At 36.7% G+C, this 20,759-nt stretch overlaps 2 protein-coding genes across 2 annotated transcripts; one reads left to right on the top strand and one right to left on the bottom strand.

Moving 5' to 3' along the window:
* Window positions 1–9,110, bottom strand: crabp2b (cellular retinoic acid binding protein 2, b). Its single transcript, XM_046843697.1, has 4 exons — window positions 8,939–9,110; window positions 5,941–6,119; window positions 5,145–5,261; window positions 1–2,222 (listed from the first exon to the last, which is right to left on the bottom strand). The coding sequence occupies exons 1-4, from the start codon at window positions 9,024–9,026 to the stop codon at window positions 2,172–2,174; spliced, it is 435 nt and encodes a 144-aa protein (XP_046699653.1). The 5' UTR covers window positions 9,027–9,110; the 3' UTR covers window positions 1–2,171.
* Window positions 9,111–16,554: 7,444 nt separating this feature from the next.
* On the top strand, window positions 16,555–19,137 carry mrps21 (mitochondrial ribosomal protein S21). The gene is made up of 2 exons (XM_046843671.1): window positions 16,555–16,712; window positions 18,661–19,137. Exons 1-2 carry the CDS (start codon window positions 16,630–16,632, stop codon window positions 18,839–18,841), a joined length of 264 nt encoding a protein of 87 aa, XP_046699627.1. The 5' UTR covers window positions 16,555–16,629; the 3' UTR covers window positions 18,842–19,137.
* Window positions 19,138–20,759: the final 1,622 nt, after the last annotated feature.

Below are 20,759 nucleotides of genomic sequence, written 5' to 3'. Positions count from 1 at the left end.
CAGAAATTATTTTATTAATTATTAGACGATGCAGATTTTCTGTTAATAACTGGCCAAATTACAGATCTTAAAGTACACACACTCTCACACACGTTGAACACACATACTATCTCTCTCATGCACAGTGCTTTTTTTATATTTGTCACACTGAATGGCTTCAGGCTTCATAAATTGTAATACAAAACATGACATAACACAGTTACTTAAAGGGAAAATCTATTCACACCTACTGTACATCACCACATTTGAAAAGGTTATTGCCCACAGCCCCACATTTAATAACTGGTTGCCACATTTAGCAGTAACTATGGTTTAAATGTCAAAGAAATAGAATATATCAGCCTCAATAAAGGATTTTCAAGCTCAAAATTTTCATTTAAGGTCTCAAAGGAGGTTCAGGATTAAGCCAATTTGAAAGCCTTCATTTATGTCTCTTTTATGAGATTCAGAGAAGGACTTGCTCTTGTTTTGCTGCATAAGACAGTTCCATTTGAGCTTCAGATCTGATAAGAGGATATGTTTTATATGCAGATACGAAAATCCCTGCATAATCTCCCTTGCAGAGAGCAAAATGGTCCATGGTTCTGTCAATTGTAAGATAATGGCAAGTCCTCCAAAGTATACATCAAAGAATCCCCATGTGATCACACCACCACCACATTTTAGTGTTGGTTTTGATTATGGAATGCTGTGTTTTGTTTAAGCCAGATGTAACAGAAACCATTTCCATAAAGGTCATTTTAACATTAACATGAAAAACTTGGTTGTTTATTTATTTATTTATTTATTTATTTTTTCTCAGCCTTTATGTTCCTCTTGATTTCTTGTGGTTTTTCACTCTGTAACTCGCCCATGGATACCATTTTCATTAATAATAACCTTATTTTAAGAATGTGAGACCTATAGTTTTTTTTAGATATTTATCTGGGTTCTGATGTAACTTTTCTGATGAGACATTGATGTCCTGTCAGGAGAATTTGAATAGACCAGGCTCTTCTGGCAGTATTCAACAATGTTTTTGGAATCTTTAACACAGTTTCTGGGAAGCTTCAACACAGATTCTGGGAAGCTTCAAAACTGTTTCTGGACTCTTCAACACAGTTTCTGGGAAACTTTAACACAGGTTTTGGAATCTTTATCACAGTTTCTAGAATCTTTATCACAGTTTCTGGAATCTTCAACACAGTTTCTGGGCAGCTTTAACACGGTTTCTGGAATCTTCAGCACAGTTTCTGGAATCTTCAAAACGGTTTCTGGAATCTTCAACACAGTTTCTGGAATCTTCAACACAGTTTCTTGAAGCTTCAACACGGTTTCTGAAATCTACAGCACAGTTTCTGGAATCTTCAAAACGGTTTCTGAAATCTTCAACACAGTTTCTGGAATCTTTAGCACAGTTTCTGGAATCTTCAACACAGTTTCTGGAAAGCTTCAACAAGGTTTCTGGGAAGCTTCAAAACTGTTTTTAGAATCTTTAGCACAGTTTCTGGAATCTTCAACACCATTTCTGGAATCTTCAACACGGTTTCTGGAATCTTCAACACAGTTTCTGCAAGCTTCAAAATGGTTTCTGGAATCTTCAACACAGTTTCTGGAATCTTCAACACAGTTTCTTGGAAGCTTCAACACGGCTTCTGGAATCTTCAGCACAGTTTCTGGGAAGCTTCAACACAGTTTCTGGGATCTTTAGCACAGTTTCTGGGAAGCTTTAGCACAGTTTTTGGAATCTTCCACACCGTTTCTGGAATCTTCCACACCGTTTCTGGGAAGCTTCAACACAGTTTCTGGTAGTGACTCTGTAGTAAAATGGCCCTGTAACCCTTTCCCAGACTGATAAATTCCAATAACGTTCGTTCTCTTTGTCTGGCTCAACTTGTTAATTGAGACTTTTTAAAATGTACTTCATGTTTCATTTAAGTAACATATAGATTCCTTAGATTTTATTTAAATGAAAATACAAAAAAAATAAGTGAAACAAACATGCAAAGATAGAAAACATCTGGAAGGGGCAAATAGTTTTTCATGGTGCTGTACATACAGTAAAATAGGAGCATGTATCAAACGATTATCAGAGCAGTCAATAGTAGATAGCAAACTTTAAAGACAGACACTTGTACCACAGAATACATGATTAGAGGGTGGGTTGAAGGAGGCCAAAAACGTGAGAGCCCTCATTCTCGCTCATAGACACGAGTACAGACAACATCTCCAGCACTCATAGTCTGAAACGAAAAAAGCAATCAATCAGTATAGTATCAAATAATTGAACTACTGAGGTTTCAGTAAATAGGATATTGAATTCAGTATTCCAATGTAGACCTGCCTTCATGCACCAGATGTTGCTCTACTGTCTTTTAAAATGACCTAAACTGCACAATACGGCCAAACATATATGCACGTTTGACCATCACAACTGTATGTGATTCTTCCCCAAACAAAGTTGAAGCACACAACTGTATACAGTAAAACCCTATTGTACAAGCAAATAATAGTACAGTAAAATTTGACCCTATTTTGCAAGCAAATTTCTAAGGCACAAGCAAACCCATGCTGCCGGTTCACCGCTTTTGGCCGAGGGTAGCATTCGTCACTTAGTTGATGATGTGTCGTTTGGTCGCTCTCGTTGTTCAGTGCAGCAAAAACTTAATTTTTTTTTAGTGGTATATTTTTATTTCACTAGAAATCTTGAAAAATGTCTCCCAAGAAAATCAGTGATGGTGCTGGGAAAAAGAAAGTAAATAGAATTACCATTGAAACCAAGAAGGTTACGAGCGTGGTACGCGTCTCACACTACCACATGGGTAAGTGTTAAATTATGTTTACATTACGGTAATTTGTGGTGTATTTATTTGTTAAAATAGGCTACAAATACTTTTTAAGTGCAGAAATAAGCGATCGAATGAGATCTCGGAACGGATTAAATTGCTTTTACATTCATTCTTATGGGGAAAATTTGTTCGAACGTACGAGCAAATAGACCTACGAGCAATTTTCACAAACGAATTATGCTCGTCCAACAGGGTTTTACTGTAGAATGTCTGTGTATCCTGTAGCAATACAATTTCCTTTCACGGGAACTAGGATCAGTTCCTAAGAAGCCTGTCAGTGCAGTCAGTGTTCCAATTCACCCTAAAGGTGTTAAGTGCGGTTAAGGTCAATGTTCTCTAGCAGGCCACTACACCTCCACTACAACCCATTTAAATTATATCTTCATGGAGCTGGCATTGTGCACAGGGGCATTGTCATGCTGGCACATGTCTTAGTTTAAGTGAAGGAGAAATTTAATGCTACTGCTTCCAAAGACATCCTATACAATTGTGGGCCTCCAACACCTAATCATCTGAGTTAGAAACAGCACTGGAGAGAGCACATTAACATAAAAGCCTAAATAAAATCTTAATAGAACTAGCAGACCAGTAGAAGTAGTATTTATAAGTTTGTCCTAGTTACTCTGTATGTCTGTCCATTTTTTACAATAAATAAACCTGAAATATCACATGTACATAAATATTTAGACCCTTTAATCAGTACATTTAGTTGAAGCACCTTTGGCTTGTTATATGGGTTATAAAGGTTTCTGTCATGTACCTTCAACCAAGATTGAGGTTCTGAGTGCTGTGGAACAGGTTTGAATTTAATACATCTTTTTACTTAGCTCCATTCAGCTTTCTCTCAACACTGACCAGTTGCCCACCTGCTGCTGAAAAACACTTCCACCGCATGCTGCTGCAACCATCATGCTTCACTGTTGGGATGCTTTTGGGCAGAAAATGAGCGGTTCCTGATGTCCTCCAGACATTATATTTAAACAGTTCAATTTCATCAGACAAAAGAATCTTGTTCCAAAGAGTCTGAGAGTCCTTCACGTGACTGTTGGCGAACTCCAAACAGGCTTCCATGGGTTTTGCATTGAGGAGAGGCATCCATCTACCCACTCTGCCATAAAGCCCATATTGGTGGTGGGCTGCAGTGATGGTTGTCCACACAGGATCCATAGAACTCAATTAGAGTGACCTTCGGGTTCTCTTACTAAGGCCCTTCTCACCTGATTGCTCAGTTTAGGCAAGCGACTAGCTCCTGGAAGTGTCCTGGTTGTGCCACACTTCTAACATAATAAAAGATAAAACTTCTGAAAACAAAACTTCTGAAATAAAAAATAATGAAGGCCACTTTGCTCTTGGGAATCTTCAGTCCAGCAGCAATTTTTTTGTAGTACAAAAAAGATTTTTGTAGTCCAGATCTGTGCTTTACAACTATCCTGTCTCTGAGCTCTGCAGACAGTTCCATGGCTTGGCCTTTGCTCTGATATGTATTGTCAGTTGTAAGGCCTTCTATAGGGATGTTTGTTTTCAAATCATGTCCAAGCAATAAACTTTTTCACAGGTGGACCCTAATCAATGGGTAGAGACATCTCAGCAACACTTAAGAGAATTGGAAGGGGTCAGAATGAATTTGTTTGTTGCAAAGGTCTGAATATTTATATACATTTTTTTTAATTTACAGACATTTCTAGAATTCTGTTTGCATTTTGTCATTATGGAGCACTGAGTGTAGATTAATGGGGAAAAAGAATATGAATGATTGTAGTACCAGGCTGCAACATAAAAACTAAATTTAATGTCTCTCTCTCTCTCTCTCTCTCTCTCTCTCTCTCTCTCTCTCTTTCTCTAAATATATATATATATATATATATATATATATATATATATATATATATATATATATATATATATCTCACAATAGACCAAATAACTTATAGGGAATTGTTTTTATGGAGTTTTATATTGAGATAAAGTAATTAATTCATAGAAATATAACTATTAATCATGAAATGAAGTCAAATGTGGAGCGTAACCACCACAATAAACAGGGGATTACTAAATACAGTATATATAGTATCTCACAAAGGTTATTTAGAAAATAATGGCTGTATGTTGAATTATTTTTAGAGGACATGTAAATCTGTACTGCTATACAAGCTGCACATTGACTATTCTAAAATGTATCCAAGTTTTATTACTATAGTATTTTCCTTTGAGATGATATACTAAAATGGTTACTGAAATATGAGGGGTGTACTCAATTTTGTGAGATACTGTGTATAGCAACTGGTATCTTTATGGCAAATATAGCTATTGCCTTACAAGAATGAGTTCCCCATTGTCAGTCAGCTCACGAGTCCAGGATGTCTTTGGTCCCTCGCCTTTCAGCAGTGTCTGCTCACAGGTGATCTTTCTGTTTGTGTCCCATTTTGGAAAACTCTTAAGTGGAAAGACAAGCACAAGAAAAGGTGTGTTGTTATAGCTGAACATCTAACTGAATGCTCTCAATTAGTTTTGTCACTTGTAAATTACACATTCCAGTCAGCCAATGCAGTGGCAGCAGTACACTGTGTAAATTTAGGCCTCTGCAGCTCAGGAGCTTTAGTTAACAAAAAAACCTTTCTTTAACAAAAAAGTTATCTCAGCTCGGTGGCATGGCTGCTGGTGTCAGATTGGCAGGTTTGAGTATTTCAGAAACTCTGGATCTCTGGAGATTTTTTTTTACACAAAAACAACAAGAAAAAAAGCATCAATAGTGTGGGACAGTAAGACACCCAGTATACACCATTTTGGAGGGGTTTTTTTTGGTGGTGTTCTGGATTGTGTTATGATTTTTATATTAGTTTTATGTAGAAATGTGTATTTTTTATTTTTTGTAGAATGCAACATTCATGCTATTAAAGCACGGTTGAACTACACTGAACTGAAATGAGAAGTGATTCTGTGGGTGAAAACATAAAAAGAAGGAGAAAGGTAACAGTGACTCAAATAATACTTTAGTGTTAAGTGTACAGAAAAAACATATCATGATAAACTTTAAGATAGATGTGATACAACTGCATAAGATCAGGTTGGACTGAGTCTACAGTAGGCCAAAATGCCAAAGAACTACATTTACCGTGCAAGGTCGTCCATCTACTGTGGTCTCATTGAAGACCTGACCCACGGTGAAGGACACTTGAGTCGTGCGTACGCTGGTTGATGTCTGTATCGACAGAGTCTCTCCTTGCTGCTCGATCTCCACCAAGGGCCTGGACGCTGCTGCTACTGCGATTTTCCTCAAAAAGACATTTACGCCTGCAAACACGCACCGAATAAGGAATGAGAGCGTCGCTGGAGCAAAACACTGCTTCTTGTGGTTACCTGGTTTCCTGACTGAATGCATTAAATGGAATGGAATGCATTTCCTGTAAGTAATTAAAATCAGATACACCAAACCTTACTTCCCTCAGCTTGGCCAAGGAAAGAGTGAATCATGAATAAATTTTTATCCTTGTGTGGCGTATTCTGTTCAGAATGTTTTTTTTTCCACTTAATCTGAAAGCAATGGCAAAAGAATTTAATGTAAATAAGCAAGACCCTAGCAGAGCCCATGACAGTGTGTTTGGTCAGACACTCAATGTTCATTACTTATTTATGACAGTCAGAGTGTTTGTATGTCAAAAACATCACCATACAGAACGTGAATATATTGAACAAGCAGAAATCCAACAAAACATAGCAAAGAAAATAATCATTTGCAGATGTGGAAAAGACACAGAATATTTACTTAAGTATTAAATACAAATATTTGTTCAAATTGTACTTAATATAATTACAAGCAGAAGCATGGAGACAAAAATCTACTCAAGTAAAGTCAGTGTGTACATTTCTTTATTATGTAAAATATTGTCATCTGGCATCCTGTTCAAACATACAAATTGGTTTGCTGATGAACTAATGTTTAATTTTTATAATTTATATCTAATGCAAGAACAAATCTGATTGGCAAAGCATCTGGCCAAAAAGAAAACGAAATGAGCAGCATTACACTTTTTAGTATTTTGTACTAAAAGTACATTGATGGTTCAAATAAAAAAAGTACTAAGAACACAAATACAGATTGAATTGAGTACAAATGATAAACTTTTAAAAATCCTTAAGTGAAAATTGCTTGACAGAATAATACGACTTCATTGACGTGACATTCATGTATAAGGCGATGTGTTCATCATTAAAATGGAAAAAGGAGACCCCACCCTTGCAACCAGAAGAAAATTTAAAAAACACACACATACCTGGCCAATCAGGCTTATTTTTAGCAATGTTATACATTTCCGTTACTAATTTATTGGGTAATTCAATCATTTATAACACGGCTTGATTATTTTGAGAGCAGACAAAAAAATACAATAGGTAGAGCAGGGAAAAGTAAAGAGATATATGCCATGGATGCATGAAACAGCAAAATATAGTTGTGGTGTGTTTAAGAAACAGGGGAACTGGATGTAATGTAAATTTACTTAGTACCCTGAATTAAGATGTAGATGCATTCCAATGACCCATCATAACTTGAAAATATCACAAGTTGAGACATGGCCTAGTCTACCCAGGAGTCTTAAAGAATAGAGATCAGAATGGGGTAGTATCCTGTAATTTGCTAATAATTTAACCCAACTTTTTTTCATTCAATTTATAATCATTTCCTGACCCATGATTTGATATTAAAAACTTTCTTTCGGCTTCTCCCGTGAGGGGTCGCCACAGCGGATCCTCCGCACGTTTGATTTGGACATGTTTTACGCTGAATGCCCTTCCTAACGCAACCCTCCCCAATTTATCCGGGCTTGGGACCGGCACTAAGAGTTTTGATATTAAACCCATTAAAAGCTTAATATTTTCCCCAAAATAATATCTATCTATATTTATTTATATGCACTGTATGGACAAAGGTTTGTGGACACCTGATCATTAGGTTGTGCGTTTTGAACTTCCCATTCCACATTTAGACCCCATTATAATAACATCCACTCTTCTGGGAAGATGTTCCACTAGATTTACATTTTAAATTCAAATTCCATTTGTCACATACACATTCATACCTTCATATGCAGTGAAATACTTTTTACAACTGTCCAACATGTAAACATGAAAAATAGAAATAGAATATACAAACAAAAGAATCAATACAAAATATAAAAATTAAAACAAATAAAGTATAAAAGTATAAAAAGTATATTAAGTGTATAAGTATAACTATAATGTATAAAAAACGTTAAGAATAATATAATGATTTGTGATCATTCAGCCACAAGGGTGATAGCAAAATCAGGTACTGATGTAGGTGAGGAGGCCTGGGGTGCAGTCAGCATTCCAATTCATCCCAAAGGTGTTCAGTAGGGTTGAGGTCAAAGCTCTAGCAGGCCAACCAAGTTCCACTCCAGCCCATACATAATTAATTTTCATAGAACTCACGTTGTGTATTTTAGGTCATGCTGGTACAGATTTAAAGGAAAATTTCAGGCTAACGCATCCAAAGACATCCTATGCAAAGGTGTACCTACAAATTTGTGGGAACAGTTTGGGATAGAAGCAGATATGACTGGAAAAGGCAGATGTCCCAATACTTTTTTCCATAGTGTACTTATAAATCCAACAATTGTGTATCCACTAGCCATGTTCAATGAATATTTCCCATAAATACATAGACTTCATACATTTCCACTATCATTATCATAAGCAAGAAGCATCAATATTTTGTTACTTCATGTCAAAAAATTGGTTTAAAAAAATTGCCCTTCTTCTGCACAATGGAAATGGGAAAGGAACTTCCTTTTAGAACCCGTAGAGGTGATATTTATTCCCAAACCCGCCTGTATATGCTCCTTGAAACCGTTTAATGACTTGGTGAACTGTGTTATAAAGGTACAGTGAAAAGGATACAGCCGCATGCTGCTCACACAACACAATGACATCAATAATATCTCCAGTTCAGACCAATATTTACTCAAAAGTAGCATCCAGATCCTCTGCATTTATCATTTTCAAAGTACCAGAAGTAAAACTTTGCATTTTTTATTATGATTCTTTTTATGAAATCATCATTAAAATATATAATTATAATAATAAAAACTCACCCAGTGCTTTAAGCAGCTCCTCAAAGTTTTCTGAGCTTTTCATTCTCCAGGTTCCAGAGAAATTGGCCACTTGGTCTTCCATGTTCATTTATTCTCTCCAAACGGCTCCTTCATGCGAGTTCACCGCTAAAATTTCCAAGGTGCCCCCTCCACTCTCACTCTCTCTCTCTCTCTCTCTCTCTCTCTCCATCTCTCTCACTCTCTCTCCATCTCTCTCCCCCCTCTCTTTTCCCTTTTACCCTTTTCCTTTTTCCCTCTCCTCTCTCTCATTTCCCCCTTTCTCTCCATCTCTCTCTCCCCTCCTCCACTCTTACTTTTTTCTTCTTTCCCTCTCTATTTTTCCCCTTTCTATCTCTCCTCTCTTTGTCTTTAACTCTCTTAACCTCTCCACTTCTCCCTCTCTCTTGATATTATGATAAGATGATAAATAACCCTATAATAATGGGCAGAAATATATATAAGATATAAATCCAAGTTTACCTGTAGGTGTAAACACCATTTTCTTCTCTCTTTTTAAGAATTTTGTTTAAAAAAATGTTTTCCTTCCTTATCCTCAGTTAACACAATCTTGAGTTTTGTTAAGATCATTCAGAAATTCAGGTGAATTAACTAAAAAGAAATTCAGAGTCTAAATACTTATGTACATGTGATATTTCAAGAATTTTTTTCTTATTTTGTCATTATGGGCTCATATTGTAGATTCATGAGAAATAAACATCAATTTGAATGACTGCATCAGATTGTGAATCATAGCCACACCAAGATACCACTCCTGGGCCCCTGAGGAAGGCCCTCAACCCTATAGCTGCTCACTTGTATGAATGAGATAAGTGTAATACGCTCTGGATAAGGGCATCTGCCAAATGCCATGAATGTAAATGATTGTAGTATCAGGCTGCAACAGCTTATGTACTCATAAACAACGTAATATTACACTGTTACACAAGCAATGGAACACAGTAATGTCATTTCTCTTAATCAAGGCATGAGCCCAAGCATATATGAGCTATCAGAGCATCTGATATAACAAAAGATTTAGATTATATCTTTTTTAGTGATCTTGCAATAACAAAAGATTATTCTTTTTTTATCCTGAGATTACATGTTCTCCTTTCGAAGATCACAACGTAATTGTAAAAAGCATGATTATGCCTTTCCTTTAATTGGTGAATAACGAAAGGGGAACTATCTGTATGTGATGGATAAATTCATGTTATGGACACTAAGTCGGCCCTGAACAGTTGATTGGTTTCATTGGCAGCAGCATTGGATGTTGGGACATCTTCGTGGTCACTGTATAATGTTGGAAAGATGCTGCCAAATTGCGGCTTGCAAAAGAAATGGTGAAGAAAATATTTCGAAATGGATTGTAATTCCTGCAGAATTGCCTTAATGTTCAACTCAATTCAATTTCATTTGTGTTACGATTTGAACACTAGACACTGTCCCAAATTTTACAGTGATAAATAATCTGTAAATTCCATTGGCGACAGTGGGAAACTTTGGGAGGAACCAGACTCAGAAGAGAACCTGTTTACATCAGGTTGACATCGAATGTCCATTCATTATCGTTCCATCATTTTCGAGGTTATCAGCCAATCACTGAAAGACGATTGAACGCAAAACTATTCCTGGCAATATATGATAGTGTTTGATAGTCTTTGACTTCTGCTTACTTTATTTAATTCTCTTTTTTGCAAGGTTCATAACATATAAGCTTTTAAACATTTGCTAAATCCGTAAACAAATGATGGAAACCCATTATATCCACTGTGTACATAATTCAATTTTTCATATATACAGTAAAATTAGTAACTGTTCTATTGACAATGGAAAATGTTGTCTGGCTCAAGCCTCTGGAAGAGAGCTCCAGATCAGCATTCTGTAGGTAATGGAAAGAACATGTGGCCAGTCCTGTTAGATTTAACATCCTCCCGTGAGGCCTGAAAAAACTTTTGCGTGCTGAGCTATCAGAGCTTCAGCCAGAGAAAATAAGTTCTCATCAGCACTGTACACTAGGCAGCTCTGACTGTTTGATGAAAGAAGTCACTCCCGCTGCTTTCGCCACACTGCGATTGATGCACTGCACAAACGCGTGCTAATGAGGAAAGCGGAAGGAGATTCATTCAGCAGGACACTGAGAACTGGGGACAACAGACATTCCTAATTTGTTATCCTGCTTATCCCTATTGTCATCTGAGGCCTGTTCCCACATGCAATAAAAGAAACTACATAAAAAATAAAAATAAATAAATAAATAATATAGATATATTAGTATATGTTATGTAGTTTATTTTATTGCATTTATTCATTATATAATCAGTAGAATAAAATCATTTATTTATTTATATATATGCTTTTATATATATATATTTCATTTTTTTTTTTTTTTTACACCTAGTTTATAATTTTTCCAAAACAATGTGCAAATGTAACCTCTGCTTGATTCCAAACGATGCCTTTGTAGATTTGGCCATCGGGTTTAGCACTCGATCGTGACTCTAGCTGAGCTAAATAAACAATTTACCCTCAAACTTCTATTCATAAAATAAAAAACCACAAAAAATGCACATTTAACAGTTCATTTATCATCCAAACTTTCCAAAGCAGACGGATTGTTACCACTTAATCTGCTAGCGGATCTTCAGTCCGTGATTTTGCTAGAAATGGCAAGCATATTGCATGAAGCTTACTAATGTCAGCAATGAATTTTTCTAGTTTCAGATTCTTTTTTCCGCAGTGCTTTTCGCAGACTTTTTAATGTGTGAGAACGTATATGATGATATATGATAATTGGCTGGCAGATGGTTTATCTGTAGGTTTGGAGCAAAACCTGGACCAGAAACATTTATATGTGATGTGAGATGCTGATTGTGTTAAGGCAGAAAATAGATAACAGGTTACAGCCCCATCTATTCACATTACAGCAGACTAACTCCACCCACTCACATTACCACAGATTAGACCCACCTTTCACATTACTAATCTAGCTGCTAATCTATAGCTAGCTGTACAAACTTTTGTCTATCTTTAATGGATTCAAAACAAATTGTGAAAGGTACACCTCAGAAATGCGGTGTGTGCATGACAAAGGGTCAGACTTTCATTAAAAGGGAACAAAGAGGTCGAGAGAGAAAAGAAGCGAGTGAAGAGAGAGTGAGTAGATAAGCGAGGTCGTGTAAACCGAGACCAGATCCCCTCGCTCCAAACGTCCTGGGGTAATTACCAAGTTCTCCTTTTCCCACTCTTCCCATTCTCACCTCCCTTTCTCTTTCCAACATTCCCCCCTCCCTCAAGCCCATTTCAAAAGCTTTATTTCAGCATGTCTGCATAAACGATACCCCTGGAAAAAAAATGAACAGAGAGAAACAGAGACGGAGAGAGTGAATGAGGAGAATGGAAAGGGAAGATGGAAAAAAGTGGGGGCTGAATTTTTTAACTCCACATCAAGTCCGTGGCAGAAGTTCAGTCAGGGGTAGAACTCTTTCTCAATGCATTTCTCAATGCTTCATTAAAATGAAATTTACTGGCCTATGTTTTGGAACTGACAAAATCAATAGCAATCATTTGAACTGGAGAAACATAACATTCCAGCTCTTATAATTACTTAGCACTGGCTTGTTCTCCTGCAGATAAAGAAAGTATTTATAAAACAGTAGTGATGTTGAAATTTTTTGTTGAAACTGTTACCACTTTTCACTGGATCTGTACATGTACCTTGTACAATGACAATAAAGTTGAATCTTATCTAATCTAATCTAATCTAATCTAAAAGCAGCGGCCTGAACCCTAACAATTTAGACATAAATTAAGTGGAGAGTGTCATCACCAGAGCACTATAAAACTACCATGTTAGACTAAAGATAATGGGCTTTTAATGCATAGTTCATACTATTCCAATTTACAACATTTTTGGGTAGGGTGTGGTGGGTTGGAATTCATGCTACATCTACACTAATCCGGATAAATTTGACTTTCGTTTTTCAATTGTTTCCCAGAAGTTGCTCATCCATGCTGAAAAGTCTAAAAACGAATACGTCCCCGTACTAGACATGAGCAAAACATAACATGCTTAATTTCTGTTTGCTTTAATTTACTTTCTGTCTCTTTGAAATATTGTGCCAATGACTAAAAATCCACCGTTTTCCAAAAGGCTCCATTTTCACAGTCCACGCTTCAACACGAAAACAGCTTTTTTTAGATTCGTTGCCTGAAAATGCTGTTGCAGTGTGTTTGGAAGGCCAAACTGGAGAGAAAATATGTGTTTTCAATCAAAAACGTATTAGTGCTTACATGACCTCAGTGTGTGAACATTCGTAATAATGTTTGTGACCATTTTCAGACTTAGAGAAATCATTTCAATAGAAATTACCATGAAAATTATTATGTTTACCATTTGTTTTTCATGGTCCCTGCAGTGGACCTATTTCTTAACAGTAGGATGGCACCATGTCCTCCTTTCTTCTTTGCTCCCTCCCCAATCTCTCAACAATCATCCGAAATAAGTGCCCATATGGCCAAAATTATATATATATATATATATATATATATATATATATATATATATATATATATATATATATATATATATATATATATATATGTTCATTTTAATTATTAATTTTTAAAACTTCATTGCTCCACTCCCTAACCACCTTTGACTGTGTGCCTTTGAATAACTCCAAATTCATCACCAAGCAAGCAGATGATACCATGGAGGTAGGTCGCTTCCACCAACCGAGAGGAAATCCAAAGTCTAGCAGTATGGACTTCCATCTACAATCTTACCTTCAAAGCTGAGAAGACTTAGAAGGAAAAAGCTAACTGTGGATTTTTATGTGAATTTTATCTCCAGGTTAAACATTACTAGGTGTCCACATCTCTAAAGGATTCGTCCTGGCTCCTTAACACTTCAGCATCTTTATTTTATGAAGAGTGTATCAAGTGTATCTCTCTTCCCAGATGGATCAAAGCACCTTCAATTCTACTTGGCCATCATTGAGTCTGTCCTGTGTAGATCTATAAATGTCTGGTTTAGTTCAGCTAAAAAATCAGACATCAAGAGGCTACAGCGGAGAGTCAAGACTGCTGAGATGATTATTGGTGCCCCACTGCCCAATCTTCAAGATCTTTACTCATCCAGAGTGAAGAAAAGGGCTAAGAAAATCACCTTGGACCCCACACACCCAACCCACTCTCTCTTCGAACTGTTACCTTCTGGTCGGCACTACATAGCACCGTCCACCAGAACAGCCAGGCACAAAAACAGTTTTTTTTCCCGCAGGCTATACTCAGCATAAACAATTCAAATATTTATAACTTCACATTGTCCATCATAAATGACATGGAATCCATACAATCCAAATGGTCCATTTGTAAACTGAACACTTGTAAATAACATCTGTACTTTTATTTAAAATCATTTTTACTCTGTATACACTGGCGATCAAAATTAGAGAACAATTTATAAACAATTGAACAATTCTGAAATAATGTCATCTTCACTGCTCAACAGTTGAAGGAGTTTTTGTCCTGTCTATACCATGCTACCAGAACACCTTTTCCAAAAATAACTAAGGCATTTGAAAAAAAAACATTATTTTGCAGAAAACACACTGATCAAAATTAGAGAACACTTTCAGATACCTCACAGTTATTGGTGTTAATCTGGTACCTGGTGCTAATTTCCTTGATTATCTGTCAACCCCTATTTAACTGGCAGCCTAACTTCCAGTTTCACTGACTCTGCAAGATGGTGGGCCGTTCTAAAGTGACTGAAAGCCTCCGGCAGCAGGTTGTCCAGATGAAGGCCAAAGGGATGACCCTATCAGCCATAGCAAGACAAGTTGGTCGTTCCAAATCTGTGATTTCAAGAATATTGAATCTTTACAACATCACAAACTCATTCAAGTCCGCCAAGAAGGCTGGTCATCCACGGAAGACAAATACAAGAGAGGACAGGATACTGCGGAGGATCTCAATGGGCAATCGTTTCCACACTGCAGCTGGAATTGCTCACCAGTTCAGCACTGAACAGGGTAAGGATCTGTCTCGTCATACAGTGTCTCGACGTTTAAGAGCATTTGGACTGAAAGCCCACTCTGCAGTGACCAAAACTCTCATTACCAGAAAGAATCAAAAGGATAGACTAAGCTTTGCTGAGGAGCATGTTGTGTGGACAGAGGAGAACTGGTCCAAAGTTCACTTCAGTGATGAAAGCAAGTTTAATTTATTTGCGTCCGATGGGAAACATTATGTTCGGCGACAAGCTGGAGAAAGACTGAACCCAAAGTGTGTAAAGAAGTCAGTGAAAAGTGGAGGAGGAAGTGTCATGGTTTGGGGCATGTTTTCTGCAGGAGGAGTTGGGCCTCTTATACAGCTACATGGCAGAGTGAATGCAAATGTTTATCAGAACCTTCTTCAACAACATATGGTTACTTCCATGTGTTCATCACCCAATCAGCCCGCAGTGTTCATACAAGACAACGCTCCATGTCACACAGCAAAACGGGTAAAGCAGTTCCTTGAAACTGAAAACATTGAAATAATGACATGGCCTGCCCAGAGTCCTGATCTCAACCCAATAGAGAACCTCTGGAAAATCCTTGGCGACAAAGTTATGGCCAAGAAACCCACTACAGTCACCGAACTGTGAAGGAGACTGGAAGAAGAGTGCACCAAAATCACACCAGGGCAGTGTGAGAGACTAGTGCTGTCCTGTGGCCGCAGATGTGCTGAAGTCATTCAGAGCAGAGGCCTGTACACTTCCTACTAATTGCTGACTGTTGTAACCTTCAGAAATGTTTGTTGTAATCTTTTTCCATGCTACAGTCATTGTTGTTCTCTAATTTTGATCAGTGTGTTTTCTGCAAAATAATGTTTTATTTTTTTAAATGCCTTAGTTAATTTGTGGAAAAAGTGTTCTGGTAGCATGGTATAGACAGGACAAAAACTCCTTCAACTGTTGAGCAGTGAAGATGACATTATTTCAGAATTGTTTATAAATTGTTCTCTAATTTTGATTGCTAGTGTATATTGCATTATTTAACTGTCTGGTTTACTATTCTGTTACATTATGTCTGTACTTCTCCTGCACTGGAAGCTCCTGACACCAAGTCAAATTCCTTGTGTGTGTAAGCATACTTGGTAATAAAGCTATTTCTGATAAAGTTCTGATTTCTGATTCTGCACAGCTTCACTACTGCTTCGTGATCTACACACACTACTGGTAAGTGTAGCAGTGCTGACACCTAGTGGTTACTTTTAGTACTGGCAAATACGCATACAATCTATAACTACACTGTTTCCACATGATATTCCCCTTATACACAAACCATTAGACACAGTTTGACGAGTTTAATGTGAGGGAACTCCAGCGCCAGTAAAGAGCCCTGACCTTAACCTTAATAAACACCTTTGGGATTTAAAAAAAGGGGGATGTCGACTGTTACACAGGCCTTCTCTTTCAACCTGATCAATGTTCTTTAAAACGAATGAGCGCATATTTTTACACATATATATGCCTTGTATTCGGTTGTCTTCACAGTGTCGGCTATCTAAAGTCTGTTTCGCTAGCTTTGTATGACCTTCATATGACTTTTGCTCAAACGCACAGTAGGGGTGAATCGGAACGAAATGATACGCGCTCGTCGTTTCCGGCCGAGCAGCGTTAACTGGTGCACCAGCGCAAAATGGCGAACCACCTTCGCTTCGTTGCCCGAACAGTGATGGTTCAGGGGGGAAACGTGGATGCTGCATATAAAGCCCTTAATAGGTATTTTATAATTTTTTTATTATGTAAAGTTAATGTAGTCATAAGTGTTAATGCATGTGAAATGTTATATATCTCCAGTTAGCGTGTAGTCGGTGCTACGAGCTGCTGTGTAAAGAAAATGTCTTATATAAATATAAATAAAGATCTAATACTCTGCATAATACTTATTATATAACTATATACACTTAATGGCATGTGACATTTCTATTGTAGGGTTATATGTTTACATTATATTATTATATTGTAGGGTTATATGTTTACGTTATATTATATATTATATTGATGGCTTATATACAGGAATTTCCTCTTGAAAGCCATACAGAACTCCTCACTTCCATTTGTCTGGTGTCTGTTTCTGTCTGTTGGCAAAAAAGAAGCCAAAAGAACATTCAGTAATGCACTTTATCATCAGTTCTGGTAGAGAAAAACCGACACTTTATGGCCCAAACTATGTCTGACCATCAATCCCACCTATATTATATTTTATACTATATATACTATATTTTATTATCACTCTGTGCTTTTTTATAGCTCTTTTAACAATAGACATTTTTTCTTGATATCTAATTTCTTTCACAGGACTTTATTTCAGACATTTACTGTCTGATTCCTTTGGGTTTTTTTTTTTTGTTTGTTTTTTTTACTTTTTAACTAGTTTGTTGCATATAACAAAAGAAACATGCAGGTGTCTTAAAAAACATAAAAGACTAGGTATTTCTAAACTTTTGACAGACAATGTGTATAAATGTGTGTGTGTTAGAGTCTCACCTTTGGTTTGAGCAGTTTAAAGTGTTATTTGTCCTTTGATGGTAATAATGATACTTGTGTAATCAAACACTATTAGTACTTTAGGAAGATATATACACTGTTTATTCCAGTTTGCTCACTAGATAGCATTTTTATTGAGTTTTTCTAAAATAATTGAATAGTTATCAGGACGTATTGTTTAATTTATAAAGAAATATGTAATCTGTTAATTCCAGTAAACTCATGCTGAGAACATGTTATTCAGGCTTGTGCCCAAGGAAGTCAGCACTGTATAAGGACATGGTCATAGAATGTTGTATTTGAACATGTTTTAAAGTCTTAATAGGATGGACCAAAGTATTGCTTAAACAGTTGGCTTTGGTTTAATTAATAGTAGTTTTTGACTACTATAATTTGCATGAAGCTAATGAAGTTAAGCCCGGATGTTTCCATACCATACCATAATTTTTGGGACGATACCAGAATGTAATACCTCGGTATCGATACTAAATCAATACCATAAGTGACAAATAACCAGCCTCAAAAGATAAGTAAATTGAAAAGAATATAAAAAAAAATAGGTTCATAACTTAATACTTTTGTATCAAACTGTAACAAAAAACCTACAGAAAACATATAATTTTTTCCATCAAAATATATCACTGAAGTAATACAATATAAATATATTCAAATCTTATCTTTTCAGTGCAAACAAAATGTATCAAAATGTAACCAAAAACCTACCAAACAAAATGCAACTGAAGTAACAATTAATGCATGTGAATATCTTTTCACTCTTTTAACGATTTCTCACCAATTTGAGAAGCACTGCCGCCTACAGGTGAATTTTGGAATAGCAGCGTATGAAATACCGAATTCAGCAAAATTATGCTACCGTACTGTTTGAAATATGATCTATACGGGTATTTTTCCAGTACCGGTATACCGCACATCCTTAGTTATTTGGTTGTGTGAATGCAGGGTAATCCTGTTTCAAAAATAATTCACATTAAAAATAAAATGGTAAGTTCAGTAAACGGTTATGTTCCACAGATGCTGGATTACTTGGATTACTAGTATTAGGCCTGCACAGAGTATAATTCCTTAGCCATAATCTCTATGTTGACCTTAGTTATGAAGATTGCTGTGACTGTGAGCGATTACGGATGTTCAAGTTTCATGTAACTGTGTTTCCTTTCAGAGTCTTATCGCTGGATGGAGTCATAGAAACGGTAAAGCGTGGACGCTACTACGAGAAGCCATGCAGACGGAGACAGAGGGAGAACTATGAGAACTGCAAGAGGATCTACAACATGGAGATGGCGCGCAAGCTCTCGTTCGTCTCCAGGACCAATCGACAAGATCCGTGGTTGGGGTGTTGATCAGCACCAAAAATGAACAGCACATATATAGAGTGGACACGACCCGAAAATGTGTATGAAATGTTATTCCTTATCACAGTGTGGACTTTACTCACAATCTGGAAAGAATATATAACCTTCAAGCTTTTTCCATAGCTATTAAATGTCTCTGTGAATCGATGTTGCATTTGACTTGTTTTAAAAACAAAAATATGTAATTACTTCAGTTTTAACCATTATGTTTTTGAGCTACAAAAATATAAAAAAGTGTCATGGAACCTCTTCTTAAAAAAAAAAAAAAAAACATTGGGAGTCTTGATGTGGGAACGTAGGCTTTAATTAATGAAAAGACATGTGGACATGTGCATCGGGTCATTGTCTTGTTGTACAGTGAAGTCAGTTCTAATTAGCCGCAGTCCAGCTGGAATTGCATGGTGTTGAAGTATGGAATGGTGGCCATGCAATTCCATCTGAACTGCGGCTAATTAGAACTGATTTCAATGTACAACAAGACAATGACCCGATGCACATGTCCAAGCTCTGTAAGTGTTATTTAGAGAGCAGTCGCTGGAGTGTTCTCTTTAATGGTATGGCCTCTCCAGTCAGCGCACTGCACTGCATATGATCATCATGATTTAAGAATCAGCCTGTCAGATCTACACGTTGCTAAAGGTGTTCACTTGGTCCCAAACTGTATCCACTTGATTTACCATGTCATTGACAGAATGCAAAACATTATCATTAGAGATCAGCGGGGACCATTAGAGATTTTGTTAAAACCAGCAGGGAATGTCCTGTACTTGGAATCGACTTTAATAGCAAAAGCAAAAGTACAGCTCTATGAGAACTCTATATTCAACCTTTAAATGCATATATGTCCCACAATGCCATATATGAGAAGAAATGCAAAAAGTGGAGGTGGTTGGAGGAGGTGGGAGGTGGCAGCTTACTGGTTAAGGCATTGGATTTTGGATCCAAAAGTCATGATTTCAAATCCAAGCCATGCCAAGCTGCCACTTCTGGGACCATGAGCAAGGCCTTCACCACCACAGCTGATCAGCTGCATGAATAGGTTTAAATTAAACACACTCTGGAGGCCACATGCCATAAATCTAAAATAAAGGGGAAAAATGCCAATTTCTAATTTACCATAACGTTGTTTTTAAAACTTTAAAATTAGAAAACTTAAGAAATTAAAACGTATTACAACTTACAAGCAGATTACTGCTTTATTTTTGTGTGTATTTATTTATTCATAGAATAGCCTTTATTTGTCACATATACATTACAGCACAGTGTAATTCTTTCTTCACATATCCCAGCTTGCTCGGAAGCCCTGGAGCACAGAGAGTTAAGGGCCTCGCTCAAGGCCCCAAGGGTGGCACCTTGGCAATACCGGGACTTGAACCTTTGACTTTCCGATCAGTAACCCATCACCTTAATCAATGAAATACCACCTCCCCATTCATAAATATTATGTAATTATAAATGAGGGAAACAATGACAATTTTAACTGTGATTGTTGTTGTATGTAGGACCAGGGTTCAGGAGAAACATTGTTACATTTCACTGTGTAATGCGTCAGCTATATATGATTGAAATGTCAATAAAAGCTTCTTACTTGACTTTGACTTGACTAATATAATATACTTTGGTATACAGCAACATTTACTCTTGGCCCCTGGCCCTCAATCTTGCAAGAACTTACTCTTGTGGTCTTGAGGAACGTTTCATTTCACTGTGTACTGCATCAGCTATATATGGTTAAAATGACAATGAACTTCTTGAACTTGAACTAGTGATAGGTTCCTCTTTTTGACTGAAATGTAGTGAAGTAAAGAGAAATATTACAAATGGAAATTGTCAATTAAAAAATAATAAATAAAAATTATACTTTGATAATGCATTGATACTTATAAAATATTTTTATTTTTAAATG

Source organism: Silurus meridionalis, chromosome 29, assembly GCF_014805685.1.
Source record: "Silurus meridionalis isolate SWU-2019-XX chromosome 29, ASM1480568v1, whole genome shotgun sequence".
NCBI lineage: Eukaryota > Metazoa > Chordata > Actinopteri > Siluriformes > Siluridae > Silurus > Silurus meridionalis.
The sequence above is the reverse complement of the archived record's forward strand: the minus strand, read 5'-3'. Positions and strand labels throughout refer to the sequence as shown.

What these genes read in the sequence shown, in the direction of transcription:
- crabp2b (XM_046843697.1), bottom strand. Translation starts at nt 9,026, where the DNA reads ATGAACATGGAAGACCAAGTGGCCAATTTCTCTGGAACCTGGAGAATG. An exon ending in GGAGCTGCTTAAAGCACTGG is followed by an intron (nt 6,120 to 8,938) that starts GTGAGTTTTTAT and finishes GCGTGTTTGCAG; the next exon opens with GCGTAAATGTCTTTTTGAGG. An exon ending in TAGATGGACGACCTTGCACG is followed by an intron (nt 5,262 to 5,940) that starts GTAAATGTAGTT and finishes TTTCCACTTAAG; the next exon opens with AGTTTTCCAAAATGGGACAC.
- mrps21 (XM_046843671.1), top strand. Translation starts at nt 16,630, where the DNA reads ATGGCGAACCACCTTCGCTTCGTTGCCCGAACAGTGATGGTTCAGGGG. An exon ending in GCATATAAAGCCCTTAATAG is followed by an intron (nt 16,713 to 18,660) that starts GTATTTTATAAT and finishes GTTTCCTTTCAG; the next exon opens with AGTCTTATCGCTGGATGGAG.